Source organism: Coturnix japonica, chromosome Z (assembly GCF_054131305.1).
Source record: "Coturnix japonica strain WE chromosome Z, WE-NBRP24, whole genome shotgun sequence".
Classification (NCBI taxonomy): Eukaryota; Metazoa; Chordata; class Aves; order Galliformes; family Phasianidae; genus Coturnix; species Coturnix japonica.
This window is the reverse complement of record NC_140702.1, coordinates 16,037,401-16,053,824: the sequence shown is the minus strand read 5'-3', so window position 1 is coordinate 16,053,824 and position 16,424 is coordinate 16,037,401. Positions and strand designations below refer to the sequence as shown.

Below are 16,424 nucleotides of genomic sequence, written 5' to 3'. Positions count from 1 at the left end.
ACCTCTTCAACAATGAATCTCAGACTTGTCTCTTTCATTTGTATGTTAAGAAAGATAATTTCTCCAAAGTAATATGACCACTTAGAGGCTCTTAAGAATAAAATACCCGTGGTACCAGAAAGATCACACTGCATTAGCGATAAAGTTTTCACACGCCCAAGTGGGTTCTAAACCAGCAAATAAATTAAAGCATTTTTCAAGCACCATAGAACAAAAGGCACATAAAGTACTTCATTATAGTACCTTACTTCCTCCTGAATACTTAAAATAAGTAGCAGAACTTCTGCCTTCATCACTTCACTACGAAGATGAGCCTATCATTCTAAAAATGAAGCATCAGGAGAAATAAGGCTGTGCTAGACTTAAATTATCTGGGTACTTGCTAACTTGTGATTTCATAGAAAATTTCATAAGCAGCACAACCTTCAAAATCTGCAGCTCTTGATACCACTAAGTGAAGTGTTTCCAACTTCCCTGTTCATAGCTGGGAAGCATTCAAAATCTCCAAAGGTTCATGAAAATATGCATATGAATGAATACCAGAACTTCAAAATAACTTTTGTGATTTCTTATTTTATTAAGCCTGGCACTTTTAAAATTATTATTATTATTATTATTATTATTATTATTATTATTATTATTATTATTATTATTATTATTATTATTATTATTATTATTAAAAATTTGACATTCACAGCATCACAAAAAAATTGAATGACTAATTCTGATCATTTCAGCCTATCCAGGGACATGACACAGTAAAGTGTGGTGCAGAAATCTTTGCATCATAGGCAAGCTGGCTGTGTTCAAGAATAGTTTTGCTATGACAGCGTTGCTCTCGGATTAATTAGTCTTACTACTCAGTGTACAAAGACACATGACTAAACTGCTTTTGAGACTCATGATGGAATCCTTGGAAAGCAACCTGACGACTGCCTTCTTCAGTGATTACAGTGGGGATTTCTCCCTCAGCAGGAACCAAGGGTTTAAAACTCTTTTAATCAATTTTACTAAAAAATACCTTCCCAGTACATTAAATATCACTCCCCTGCCCCAATTTGTAAGCCTTAAATTCATAGAAGATAGACTTCCAGTATTGTTCCTCAAGGGACACAAGAAAGCAATGTCAGACATTTCAACCAATAATTTTAGATGAGCAAGAAAACTGAAAAGAAAATGTGTAATGTTAAACTTAAAATCTAAGCAGAACTTGCATATAAATAATAAAGTAATTCCATAAATGAAACTAATGCTTTGCTAAAATCTGAAAATAAACAGCCCAATAAAGCAAAAGAAAACTCAACTACTGGCAGGGATATTTCCAGGGCTAAATTTTCAAACCCGTACAGATGGAGTTGCATACATAAATTCCATTAACAATAATGTGCTCCTCACCCCTCAGTGATATTAACTTTTAAGTGATGCTATAGGCATTGTAACAATCTTGCATTTATGGCAGCATTCATCTGCAGAGAGTGTCTCCTAAACAGAGCTTGTATATAAGCTGTACTGTCATTTCAATTGCATTTAGTAATGGTATATTCAATTTTTATGGACATTTGCTCACAGCTTTCTCTTCTTGAGCTGCATGGTGATATATGCTTTTTAATGTAACTGCTAGGTTCAAATAATTAGTATTGCTGGGCATAATCATTAATTTCCTCATACTGTAAAAGGCAACTTAATATTTCTGCACAGCATATGTAATACACAGTACTACACAGAAATTATTATAAACAGTGCCAGCAGTTTTATATACACAGTACTTAAGATAATTACAAAAAATATCTTCATTACTGCACGCTAACATTTTTTTAACAGTTTAATTTGGATAGGTTACAAGATACATTCAAATCACACGGACACAATTACTGCAAACCCAAGAAGCTATAAAATCTTCCCAGCCAAATCCCTTTGACCCTGTTAATGTCTGTTCCTTGTTAATCTCAGGCAAACGTTTGTAGTATGCGTTTGTTACGGAATATGAAAAAAAGAAAGGAAATCCCTTAACAGTTATTGATTCCAGCATTTACTGACTGAAAGTTAAGTGCCGTTTACAGAACAGAACAGATGCAGATGCTGACAAAAAGGTAAACAATTGTTGCATGGCTTACTGCCAGATTCTAAGCCAATATATTAAACTCTAAGTGAAGCACATTTCCCCTATAGATTGCACTTATTGCCACTTCATTTCCTATGTGCTCTGTCTCTCTATTGCTCTGCCTGGCACTAAGCTATTTTCAGTTCTTTGGTGACCCCTGAGGCCTACTGCTACCTCACACAGCCATTAGTGAAGGGAATTGCATGTGTCTGACATGGCCTGAAACCAATTATTTGATATTTTCTTCAGAATGATGCCCAACTCTGTTGGGAATGAGCAATCATGAAATAATTTACCTCCTGATTTAATTTTTTCCCGCACAAATTAGTTGTAGCTGAGCTAGCTATACACACCTGCCTGTGACATATCTCTGTCTTATCAAGGTTCTACTTGAAATGATGAAAAACGGAAGGGGGGAGTAGAGTTGAGTAGAATAGGTTGGGGAATCATGCTTTAAAAAGGCATTGACAAGTTTATCAGATATACTGATCACATGTACTCTCTGCTGATTGAAAATGACAGATCCATAAAGAACTATCAGTGCAGCAAAGGAAGCCACATGGATGCAAATTGTTATCAGAGTGTTTAAGGTTTTTTAAACACCTGTCTTACTTCACAGCTCGCTCTCCTTTAGTTCCAGTGTAACACACAGGTGCCATGAGACTTGGCTAGAAAAGCTCATGCAAACAAATTGCAGGTTGGATTACCTCCCTCCACCTTTTTGCTTTTAAATGGTCTCAAATTTAAAAACAGCAATCATTTTCTTATTAGGCATCACTATTAACATCAGGCTTTTGTAACATCTACACTAACTATCCACACCATGCATATATTAAAAAAATAATATTGCAGGAAAGTAAGGGATTTCAATTTATGTACAAACATGGTAAGCATGTATAAACTTGCACACATTTAATCAAGTGAGGTTGTCTGTCATAGAAAAAGAGATGTTACTGCTGGCTATTCAACAACCTCAGTGAAGACTATACTAATCTTTTGAAGGAGATGTGCTATACATGAAAATTTAATCAAATCTACACCACAATATCTTCACAGATAAATGAAACCAGTTTCACCTCATCGTGACAGTTGATGTTATCTAGCAAATACCTAAGTCCTTTGCCAATAAGGAGTATACACATCTATCAAAATTAAATCTTCACATGAAATCATGTTCACCGACCAAATGACAAAAGGATAGACCAGTGCTGGAAACAAGCTGGAGCTACAATGCCTGATCATGCTCTGACACCTAATTTATGTAATAATCTTAAACAAGTCATCTCACCAATCTAACTACTTGACAGCATACAGCTATTTCACAGCTCTGTTGGGCTAATTACAGGGAATTTGTCAGGTGCTCTAAGAATGAGCTCTAAGAAATACTAACAAAAAAACTTCACTCATCTTGCTCTGAAACTACTGTACCATCAGGCCCACCAAACTTCCTTATGAATGCTACCATTTATAGGACTTCTGTATATTCCTCTAACTCCTAAAAGAAAAACTGTGATTTGTATTTGAAATCACAGTAATTAATGTTCTTATTTTTATCTTACATCCATTAGCATCTGCAAATACAGAAATGTCTGCTAACTTTGTTTCTATCCTCTACACTTACACTTACAGTGGAATGGCCAGATTTCATACAGATCAGTTCACTACTTCACACCCACTCTATTAAAATTAAGATTGTTAGGAACTTTCAACCAATCACAAAATTCTATCAAGCATTCATCATCCCTTTGTTTAGTCTACAAACAATATTATGTATTTCCCTAAATAATAGATTAAAGTACTTCTGTCACTTTTGCTTCTCTTACTCTTTGGAATTTCCAAGATACAACAGAGGCAGAAAGTGACAGCTTTTGTTCTAATAGGAGAAATCACTCAGAAAAACACTTATAAAGCTGGATTCCATACTCACACTTCTGCTTCACATATCTGCTAATTTCAAAACCCTAACCAGGCAAAAACACCACAAAGTTCTCGCAAGCATTTACACAGGAATAAAAAAATCATTCTCTTTCAAGTTTAGGCAAACAGGAAAAAAAATTAAAAATAAAAGTTAAAAAATAAAATTGCCATTTCCTAAGTTCCAGAGAAACACCTTTGGAACACTTTAACAAACACTTTGTAAGATGGCTAGAACAATTTCTGTGTTGCAAATGACGGATTAATAATACATCAACATAGATGTCTACATACTCATTCCTACTTATTGCCACTACACTCTTAGAATACCTATTTATACGTGAGCCGATATTATGGTGTGTTGATGAAGATATAATTTCTCTATTACAGAAAGTCCTGTCTCTGCTGGACTTGTCCTAGCACATGAACAGTAAGTCAATACACTTATCTTAAAATAAGGAGATTTAGATTTTAACTTGAGGTCGATCAGCAGATGAAGCACCTGAGAAAAAGGAAACCCTTCTTGAAAGTCTGAGACCAGTAACTGAATCAACTCCAGACAGTCCTCAATGGCCAGGGGTACTAAAAAATTCAGGAGATACTGATGTTAAGTTCATAACCAGAATGTTGTTATTCTCTCTGGATAGATAGAAAAAAATATCCACAATGCCTTGCTATATTTAGCACACGCAGTGACAGAGTAAAATAACCTAAAGCTTTATGTAAAAAAACCCACAAACTCAGTAGATACAGTAGTCCTTTGACTTAAAACTAGAGAAGCTTTTTAAATTTCCTAGTCAGTGTGAAACACAAATTCATATTCTAACTTAGGACAGAATAATATTACAATCCTTTGGATGTAATATACCTCTGATTTAAACAGAAGTATTTTTTTGTAAACTAATCTGCCTAAAACTGCTTTGCTTTTTTTCTAAAAGTTAAAGTTGTTCTCAGAATACACATTTTGTGATAGAACAGGTTCTCTGTCCTGACAAAAAATCACAGCCAGGGCCATCTAGTTAACTTGTGCTTATATGACGATAGACACATATGTTGAAAAGACTCTTGCAATAACTTTCAATCAGTACTGCAGGAGTCCTTTTATAAGAAATTTTTGAAGTTCTCTTTTATCCGCTGCAGTCCTACACATTTTTCTTCACATACACAAATAAGTAGTAGAGAGACTAGCTCAATAATTTTCTCACAAATTTTGTCACTTACAATTAAATGGAACACTAAAGTACGTAACTCCAAATTGACCCCTGGCCACTCACAAAGTATTAGACTGGAGAGTAAATCACTTTCATCTTTTAAACTTGGGAGGAGAATGCAAGAATTAGAGGGCACAGTGAGTTAAGTGCTCACTTTGTGCTGAAGAAGAATACCCAGGTGTGCTGAGAGAGCAAAATGAAGGTCATTAGTTGGTGTTTTCTAATTGTAGACAATTGGAAAGTGGAAAAAATAAATAATAATAATAATAATATACTACACAAAAAGCCCTTGGACTTTCAAAGAATTCAATAAACAGATTCAAGATCCTATTCGGAAAGATAAAAAGAAATTACTTCATTAGGATACAACTGCCCATACAAATATAAATCAAAAAAACATCATCAAATTATTGTTCAGTAATATATAAATAATTTGGAAAGAGAAATTAGTGTTTACTGACACAGATAAATAAACAATATGCTACTCAAATCCTGAAATGGGTATCTTTTCAGTATGACAAGGGATCCCTAACAGGATTTCACTGTCACTGTTCACATTATGAGCTTAATAGCAATTTCAACCAACAGCTCTAAGAAGAAGGAAGGTATTCAGGCATGATACGGGCTTTGAAATTCTGTCAGTTCAATTGACATTTCAGCCACTTAGATACTGTTATCTTACCCCCTACTATAAGCTTAAAAAGTAACAAGCTTAATGCTTTTGTAATCTTTACCAAAATGTCATTCTCCCACTAGAAACACATTTGTGGTCCTGGGGTAATATGCTCATATGGCCTTTAAAAGAATACCTCTTTTTTATTAAAAGTTCTGATCGCTGTGTTCAAACAGATGGTTTTGTTTTCTCTTCAGCACTACTCATATTTCCATTTAATATAATTGTGCAGTAGAAATCAAATGCAATGCTTGCAAGGATAAGAAATAAATAATATGTGACAAAAAGGCTATGGAACACATTATTTCCAACATTAAATGCAAACATATTTATTATGTTTCCCTTGAGTAATAGGACCTTGTTTTGCCTGTCAAAATTTTATAGGTTTCCCAAGGAACAAAAACAACTGCAGAAATCTGCATCGTATCTGCCTGTCCATGGTTTTTTAGCTTCCTACTACAGATTCCTACCCACACAATCTGGTTTATTTACTTATTTATTTATTGGGTGACAATGAATCCTATTGAATATCACAATTTTGATTGGCATATCATATGAAAATAGGGATCTCTAGTATTTCTACAGTGAAAAATCTCATTAAGACACCTGAATTTTTACTCTTTACATATGTAGGACCTATGTAATTTTCTGTGATGGCCTCAAGTCTACTGTGCAGGTTAGATACAGAGACCATAGATGTACTGCAGTTTCCATCGATACATACTTCTTCTCTGTCTTTCACTAATGGAAACTACAAGGTTTTTCATCCCATCTGCGCAGAACAGGAAGACAGTGGCATACATCACTACGTAGAGTGGAGTTCAAGAAGTAAGTAGACATAAAGTCTACTTACATGTATGTACCACCCTTTTCCAACAATTGTCCCATCTATTGCTTTTTACAGGTCCATTACAGCCCTGTTCTTGTCAGACCCACATCACTGGGAAGTCTACAGTGACTGAAAGTAGAAAATGCCAGAGAAGCAGAAATGTAATTGACACACATCAACTACTTTTGTCATGCAGAAAGAGAAACTGAATGCTATGAAAATGGATGAGCAGCTTACACTGGGCCTGCTGTAAAAAAAAGAAGCAAGGAGTTCCAGTTTCTGATACCTTTTCTTTATTTTTCTCTTCACAGTCTCTGAGTCATTATGGAATTTGCTGTATTTAGGTCTTTAAGTACTTAAAGTTTAAATTTATGGAGAAAGCTTTTAAAAGCTTTTAAATACATTTCCACAATTAAGTTTTAAGCTTTTATATTTCTAAAACATTTGGCCATCAGCAATATGTTATATCTATAACTTAAAACTTGTTTGTATTAATGCAGATATCTGGGCTATATAATGAAGGTGAACTACCGAGCACGTAAAACTGGCTATTATTAACCATTCCCAACAAAACAGCGGATACTTTATATCAGCATAGTTTGTCAGCACATCATAAAGATGCAAAAGGGTTTCCTAGGAGACAAAGAGTAAGTCAAGTGACCACCACACTCTCGCCGTTTCTTCTTAAGGGCTAGATTTCAGAAATCCTGTGTATCTGAAAATATGATGGAAAACCAACTGTAATTATAGCACAAGTATTGAAATTTATCTGCTCGAGATAGCAACCTGGACAGAAATCTCAACAATGGTTCAAAAACATAAATACTATTCATGTGAAACAAAGTCTGGGATTATTTAATTTCCAGATATAAAGAGGAGAATACATCATACTATGCTATTGAGCCCTAATTATTCTCAGACATTAATAACTTTTTTGTTTTGTCTTTCGTTTTTTTGTTCATTTATGCAGTCACTAAACTAGCAGGTATCAATGCTATTTGAGGACAGCTTCAGGATGAATGATGTCAAAATAGATTTGCTTTATCAAGCCCTTTCACTGAATTGCCCAAAGCCAACCCCATTTCAAGAGGTTACTCCAAAGCCTGTTCCTCGTGTTGGTCACATCTCCACTACACAAGTACAGCTCCATTAAACAACAATCAGTACTTGTATTCAAGTTCGGATACACGCTATATTCAGATTACATGTTCCATAAACACTATTACATTCCTTAGACATTCATGAATATTTAAACACTGCAAATGAAAAACATCATAATTGAAATCATGCTTTGCATACATCTTCTTGATAAATTTGGTAAAACTTTACTTGAATTTATCCTTACAATAGCACCAAATTGGTTATCTTTTTCAGAAATAAGGAGGAAGAAAAGAGAAAGGAAGCCTCCTGAACACATGAGTAACATGTGGTAAATGTGGCTGGTACATTCAGGTAAAAATATTAAGTCTGAATAATAAAATACAGCAACGAAGGTGGTTTAACTACTTTGTTTCTAAAAACATTCTTAGACCAACATTCACTGCTTTAGTTTACCCTCACTTTTCAGTACTGTTTTCACAAAAATAGCTACTGATTTTAATGAACACTGGAACGCATTTTTATAAAAAATCTAATCTAAGATTCTAAAAGTTATTAATGGTTCAAATATTAAAAGTGTATCCCCCAGGGGTAAGTATTTTCATATTAGCATTCCTATTCACTTTAAGGGTCTCTGGGAATCTTACTACCAAATGAAAATAATAAGGCAGTGAATTTGAACATGTGAGAGAAAAAAAAAAAAAAGAAAGAAAAAAAGAAAGGCTTCTGAATTATATCTAATTTTAACCAAAATTTTAGCCAAAAGAAATTTAAAGATAGATGGATTAGTCCACATAAGAATTTTCTCTCTCTCTTTGTGCATACAAAATCTATATAGATAAAATACACTTGCAGTAGTACATTAGATGTGTACAATATTGTGGGTTTTAAGTTTCTTTGGCTGACATTTTATCTCTGTTAAGACTGCCTATTTCTTCATCTAAAAGCTGAAGGATTAAGATCTGCCAGCAAATCCTGATTAAACTAGATTAACATTTTTGTAAGCAAAGAAACACAAAAAAGATTCAGAAGGTAGAATTATAATCCATATTTAACAGACTTATCACAAGTAAATTCTGAGAAATATCACATCGGTATCTGAAGCAAAAAAACACAGCAGATAGGCTAAAAAACACCTGCTTGCATGATTAATTACATGCTATTTATGTTAACAAATGGATAACATTTTTAGTATCATTATGAAACACCATAACATTACACAAGCTTCTGAAAGAAATATACGATTAGTATGACAAAATACATCAAAAATACAAGACAAAAATATTTCAGGGGAACCCAGGGCAGAAGGAACCTCCCTTGGATATTATTTCCAAAAACTTCAATGAGGAGGGCTCACGTTAGATGAAAATTTGTTACATTAGCATAGGTAGCTAAATACTATTGGCTATATCCTGCATGGTTAACATTTTTTTTTTAGGGGCACCGATTTACCTAGAAATAGGACTGAGCTATAAAACAAAACCATCTGCCTCCATGAAAGGTGGAGTGATGCAAGGCATTGCCTCTTTTCAAACACTGTTCTGCCAGCTGCACTCTCAAAACATCCTCATCCTCAATCCTCAAATGGATACATGCTAATTACAGTAGTCAACAAATAACACTTCAAATTGAACACAAAAGAAACTCCTTATTTAATAAACAGATTGTTATACATGAAACTTTTTTAACATTTATGACTCTGTTAAAACCTCTTACCTTTATTTTCCAGTCAGAAGTAGGTCTTCTATATAAATTTATCTGATATTTTCGCATTGTTTCATTATTTTCTGTTATTTATTTATTTTTCTCTCCTATACAGGAGGATCAATTACAGTAGTTTCCCAGGGAAAAAAAAATCACATTTCCCTGAGGGTGGACTAAGCAAACACAAAGCTTTTTCTCACCTCTGGGATAACAGTCCCAATTGAATGTCTTAGATTAAATTATTTTGCTGTTTTGAAATGTGTTGGTTTGGTGGTTCCCAAAGGGCAGAGACAACATGCATCAAAAAATACAAAACATTGGTAGAACTGCCTTTCAGCTAAGAAGAAAAAACAGCCTTACCATCTTCTGAGCACGCTCCAGCATGTTTGGTTTTGCTGTTTAATACTTAGCAAACTGGGCACCATTGCCAAGACAACCTACTAAAATTATCTTTCACTTTAAACTACGTATAAATACAGACTTCAATTATTAATTGTGGAAGGCTAGTTAAAGTATCCTTTGTCTAATCAGAATTTAATAACAGTTCCTAGACAGAGAAACGACCTGACACTAAGAATCTGTATAAACATCCCCAAATTGTATTCTGTAGAATTTTATCCCATGTAGTTATTTCCATGTAAACTGCCTTGTAAACACTTGAGTTCCATGGGAAAATATGTTTTTCCTTGAATAGGCATAGTACAAATCTTGTACAGCCAAACATTTCAAGGACAGAAATTTCCTACCAGAAAGACTCTTCACATATGAGCTCTCATTCAATTAAGTGTTTGATAACAATTGCTTCAGTAATGATACAAGTATATTTTTTAAATAATTCCAATTATTTAGATATAATAGACTTCACTACAGAATGAAATGAAATGAAAAAAAATTCTATCAATCCTCACAACTTTGATCCCTTATTTTACCCTAGCCACAACTTCACCATAGTCACATTGGTGTTTGGTTGATTCTCCTTTCCCCCAGGTTTCCTTGCTGAGCAAGATGCCAAGGGATTGTCCTACCCCTTTGGTCAGCTGGCATCAGCTCAGCTGGCTGTATACACACACAGCCTCTTGTGCATCCCTAGTGCTCTGGCTGAAGGTCAGCACAGGAAAACAAAATTAAAATCTTGTAAGGGATTCAAGAAATTGACATTTTTTTAGACTTCACTATAAATATTTTTTAAACCCACAACTCCAAAAGCTTGCCTTGCATATTTCCATTTTTCTCTCTTCTACTGAATTTACAATAAAAACATATGCTGATGATCTGTCTGGATAGATGCAGTGACACAGAAATGTATAAAGATACATCTTGTGACAAAGAATATTCAGGCATATGAAGTAACTGTCTTAAAAGACTGAAAGATAGATTTTTTCCTCCACCTAATGCAGAAGCTGTTAATGTGTTTTTTCAGACACTTTTACAGTCACTTTAATGTCCCTGCCTTAAATATAAAATGGAGATAGCTAGAGTAGTTTTGAGTTGTTTTGAGACTGAAAGATTAAATTACAACCTTTATAGAACCATAGAATCACAGTATAATTTGAGTCGGAAAAGACCTCAAAGCCCATCCATTTCCAAACCCTGTGCTGTGGGCAGGGCTGCCCCCCACCAGCTCAGGCTGCCTGGGTCCCCATCCAGTCTGGTCCTAAGCACCTCCAGGGATGGGGCACTACAGCTCCTCTGGGCAGCCGTGACAGGGCCTCAACCCTCCCATAGTTAAATATTTCTTTTGAGGGAAGGCCCATGGAGAAGCAGCCTGTCCCTGCAGCACATGGGCACTGCACGGAGCAGATCTCATTGTGCAGCCAAAGAGGAGATGGTGCAGGAGCAGATGGGACCTGTAGGCAGCACAGCTCGTAGGTACCTCCAAAGAGCAGCCCTTGGCCAGAACTAGAGGCTGAGAGAAGAGGTTGTGGTGGGGGTGGAGGGCCGGGGGGGCTGTCACCTGTGTGGACCCATGTGGAGCAGTGCCTGAAGGGTGGGCCCTGTGGTACCGAGCCGTGCTGGGCTGCCCGTGGGAAACCCACACAGGATCTTCTTAAAGCTGTCACTCACCTGTTTTTGTACCATCCGAAGATCTATTTCCTGTTTCTATATTTTTCACATTATTATAACCTATTTTTTTTTTTTTTTTTTTTTTCTGTCTGCAGTCTCCTGCACTTTTATGGAGGTCTATGTTCTAAACAACCAACTCCTGTATAGAGAAGTGCTCAAAACTCTGTTACGTAACTTCATGTAATTACAATAAGAAGCTGCATCCTGTATGACTTTTTTGCAGTGCTGTGATTCCTCCTCTCACAAATTGGCTTGTTATGATTCACCATCAGAGAAAAAGAAAGAACTAAAACACTGATAACAGGTTCTTTTGCTGCCTTAAGTTCTTTAGAACAAGAAAAAATGACCAGGTTCATTAATTCTAACAATGCTTTTGCACAAATAGAAATCTTATTATTTATTTTTAAAATTAGAATCTGCACAGCAATCTTTTTAGGTCAGCTTTGATCTACAATTTTGTGTCTATTTCATGGTTAGAGAACTTTTGCCAATCACAATTTTACAAGAAGGGAATGGTTTGGTTTTTTTTAAAATCTGATTTAAGCAGTTCTTACTCTAAACTATATATAGCAGTTGGAATAAGCTGCACTAAAAGAAAAATGATTAAGGCATGACGACATTTTCCAGTGAAGTATATCATGGTTTCTAAACAAACAAGTATAAAACACTTTCCCTTGCTTTAAAGCCATGTTTCATCACAATTCTGACACGGTCTATGCCTCAAATACAATAGTGCATTTAAAACATAAAGCTGGAATTAATAATCTTTGCACTCTCTCTTTGCAGGAAATAAGAAGGTGTGTTGGAAAAAAAAAAAAATAGTATCATTAAAATAATATCCAACTGCAATGAACATAAATTATGTCTACTAACCCACAGCATGAACCGCTCTCCTATGCTTCTTTGAAATCTTGTTTGCCTTAACTATGTGCAGAGCATTTTCTTTGAACTGCAGCTCACAAAGTCTTTCAAGAAGAACCGTTATTTCTTCGGTGATAGTATCCAGATAAGTTTCATTAATAAACTTCAGTGATGAAGAAGGATCGATAGTTCCACTTAGTATATAGAAATCCTCTTTTATTATTGTGCATAGTGTGGGTATGGAACTTTGGTAGCCATGAACGACCTTATCAAAATTTGTTTCACCACAGCTCGACAAAACACAATTCTGTAGAAGATCACGAACCATCTTACTCTGCATATTTTGATACTTTGATAAGATTTCTGATTCAGGGTAAAGAAACAGAAGTTGCTGTATGCACTGAGTTTTAAGCTGCGTTTGTTGTTGTGAAGCGTTGGGATTTGTCTCTTCTTGACTGTGCAGTCTGTTCACTAAAAATCGTCGAAGATGCAGTCTCACATCATCCCAGAGAGATTTCACATCCATTGTTGAATCATCCTCAATGGCATGAAGAGAAGATGTAAACTCAAAAGACATCCCACTTGGAGAACAGGGAAATGACACACCACACTGACTAGAGAGATCCAGAAGGAACTGAAGAATCATTTCCTCTTGGTTTTGCTCATTCTTCAGCAACCTTTGCTAACAAAAGTAAATCAGACAGTATTTTAGAAATATTTTGTTAACTCTGTTAATAAAATAAACAGCTTTGTGCTAGAGTACCAATTACTTCCATTGCTAGTTATCTTACCTGCAAACAGACTGAAACTAATTGCCCTATAAACAACTGAAATAACAAAGGCTGTATTCCTTTGCATTTATGTTTTAGTCCATCTCTTTGTCTACCTATTGCAATGAACTCATATTCTTCTCCCTATCTTTCTTGTCTTTCTTGCATCCTCAACTCATTTATTTCCAATCAGTTCTTATCCACAGTTCAAAGGAAAGCTGAGAAAGACCGTAGTTCACTAGATAGGCCTTGGCAGCTGACAGGGCCTGTATGTCCTGGTCCACACCACATCTTGGAAACAAAACTGTATGAAATTAACATTTGCAATGATAATAATAGGTTTTGCTCATAAAACTAAGACAGGAATTTAAAGAATAAATACTATTGCCTTCTGTGCTCTGGATCTGCTTACATTTGAGAGAAAGTCCTTTCTAAGCACAAAATAATCTGCATGTCATCCTCTTAAAGAACTAGAAGTGAAAACTTGTGATAAACTCAAAAGCTTCCTCCTGTTGCAGTCTGGCTTTGACCACAGCCCTAGGCCCACCAAACTTTCATTTGTACAGACCAACTCTTGGTCTTTCAGCTGCACAGAAACAACAACAGATTTCCCCATCACAGTCACAAGAAAACTGAATGAAATAGGTGGCACTCTTGATTCTCTGGATTTCGGGAATCAAGCAGGCAAATTTTAGATGAACCAAGGTGTAGAGACCCTTTCACTTGCTCCCTTACCTCCCATGACATCTCTCCTGGGTCTTCCAACAAGAAAAGGTCACTGTAAACTGCAAAAGGATAGTTCTTTCTCCCTACCATGTCCTTTATCCTAGCTTTATCCCATTGTATGGATGGGTAAAGCAACTCTCAGTGACCTTCCACCCTCATAACTACTGAATTAGTTAATTCTATTTGCAGGGAATTATTAGTTTTATTTCCTCTCTCACTCTGAAACTGAGAGAAACAAATAACATTGGAGTATGGTAGTCCTTTAATAATTCTGAAATATGTTAATTCTAACAATTGATCAATATAAATTTTAAGTTAATATTTAAAGAGAAAACATTTAGGACAGAAGTGTCAGTGATACTTTTGGATTTTTTGTTAATATTTTCAGTCACAATTTTTCACTATTGAAACAACTTTTTTTTTTTTTTTCTTTTTTGTTTTTTCTTTCTTTTTTTTCCTGATGATTGAAAAATGTTGAACTCTTAGGGGAAAAAACAACAGTAAAACATTCAAATTAATATCTAGCAGTTTTAAAGAAGTGTGAAAAGCTCTCCTTTGAGCGCAGGAAATCAGTATCGGCTGTATACAAGAGAAGACTTGCACTTTACCTTGTAGTAGACCACTATCTACTGTAGATTAGTTCCAGTCAAGCTAACAAAAACATCCAGTATCACAAAGCTTTTATTTTTAAAAATGTCATTATTTTAGGTGGAAGTTAACTCAATGAAGACATGTTCACATACATACTCAGTTTTTAGTTATTTTCAACTACCGTATACCAAACATGTTGGAATTTCACATAATTGAATACTTTTAGGCTTTACGAAGAATCTCTTAGTGTTTCCATGAGTTTACAAATGCTTGAGAATATCATAATCCTAATCATAAAACTAAATACAGCCCAATAACCACTGCATAAATGAAACTTGGCATTATTTTTAAAAAATTGTTCCAACCACTTAGAAGTTAAATGAAATCCCTAATAAAACAAACATACAGGATGAGGTGTAATAACAAATAGAAAAACTGTCCTGAGACAAAAGGGAGGTTAATCTTATTGAAGATATATTGTATGTTACTTCATTTGTCACTTGCAAGCTTTTAATTAAGTTAACTGAGTAATTAACTCAATGGATGGAAATACTCAGTTAAGAAAGGTCAAATCGTAATAATCTCATTAATGCTGAATACTACTGGAAACAGCTTAATACATATGTGTTTATGGAGCTAAGGGTTATCTACTGTGAGTCAAACTCTCTACAGAAGGACTGCTTATGCTAATACATATACATTTTTCATCTGTAGTCCCATCTACAGAACAGGCTAGATTATCTGAGAGCCTGGAAACAGAGATGTCCCAGTTCCAAAGCTGCACAGTTTTTCTCCTCACAAACTGTGTAGCATAATGTTTTAAGGCATCTCACGCTACACTCTCTGTTTAGCAGCCTACCAGAGAACTGTTCCCAAAGTTTAACTAACCTCTACAGCCCACAGCCAGACTAACGTGAAGTCTGTAGACTCTTGGGAAACTCAGGAACGAGAAAGCAAATTTTGTATATGATGTACCCAAGGTATTCTAGAGATGGAGACATCTTGGAATTTCCCAAACAAATGCTGCCACCTGGTGTTCAGGCATATGGCTTGAATAGACTTGACAGATGAGAATGCAGAGAGTGGGCAGAGGTATGTAAGCCACCATTGCCATCACCTTTCCTAAGGGTGTTAAGAAAGGATCGAACTAGACTAAAAGGGGTAACAAAAAACTGTGCAAGTCAGCATAGAATTCTCTCATTTTGTCTTGAACAGGTATGACAAGTAGCAGTCTGACACTCTTGAGCAGGGTGATTAATAGCAACATTTGAACTGATGATCTGTGTCAGAAAGGGTCTAAATCACTTCTTCACCACATGAACATTAAAGACACGCTGTTTCTAGAACTTCATACTTTGAAAAATCTTAAATGATCCATGGCTATAAATCATGAATTCAGTGGATGCTAAGTGATTAATAGATCAACAGCCAGTTTCATGAATCAAAATAAACAAAGTGATTTGAAGAAGCTTAAGCTTTATCCAGAAGAAATCCCAAAGGAAAAAATACTGCACTTCTTTTAACTAGATTTCCTCTACTAATACAGAGAATCTTCGCCTAGAGATGTTGCAATGGAACCACAATAAAGAAGCAATCCAGAATAAGGTTTACATTTATGTAGACACCTGTATATATGCATGCCTTACAATCACACACACATGTGGTTAGCATACAAAACTACAGGCTGCGATTTACTTAGTTAGCACCCTTCACTTGTGTAGTCAGTTCAACTTTCAAAATTCCACTTCCTCATCTATATTCTTAACTTTACATACAAAGTCTGGATAAAAATGACTTTCAAAATCATAATTTTTTTCACTGAAATGAAAGTTAAGTTCAATTGCACTTGCTGGAAAAAATGAATATAGCTTTCACATTTCAA

The 16,424-nt window shown here is 35.3% G+C and overlaps 1 protein-coding gene across 4 annotated transcripts in view; it reads right to left on the bottom strand.

The window, feature by feature from the left end:
* Window positions 1–16,424, bottom strand: part of KIAA0825 (KIAA0825 ortholog) — a 216,769-nt gene that overhangs the window by 158,935 nt on the left and 41,410 nt on the right. For 2 of the 4 annotated variants that reach the window (XM_015849690.3, XM_085527891.1), the window contains exon 4: window positions 12,468–13,137. The exons of 1 other annotated variant lie outside the window; for it this stretch is intronic. In XM_015849690.3, the coding sequence (XP_015705176.2) occupies window positions 12,468–13,137 (670 nt within the window). The remainder of the gene's footprint in view (window positions 1–12,467; window positions 13,138–16,424) is intronic. One more of the 4 variants, XM_015849691.3, reaches the window with a different exon arrangement.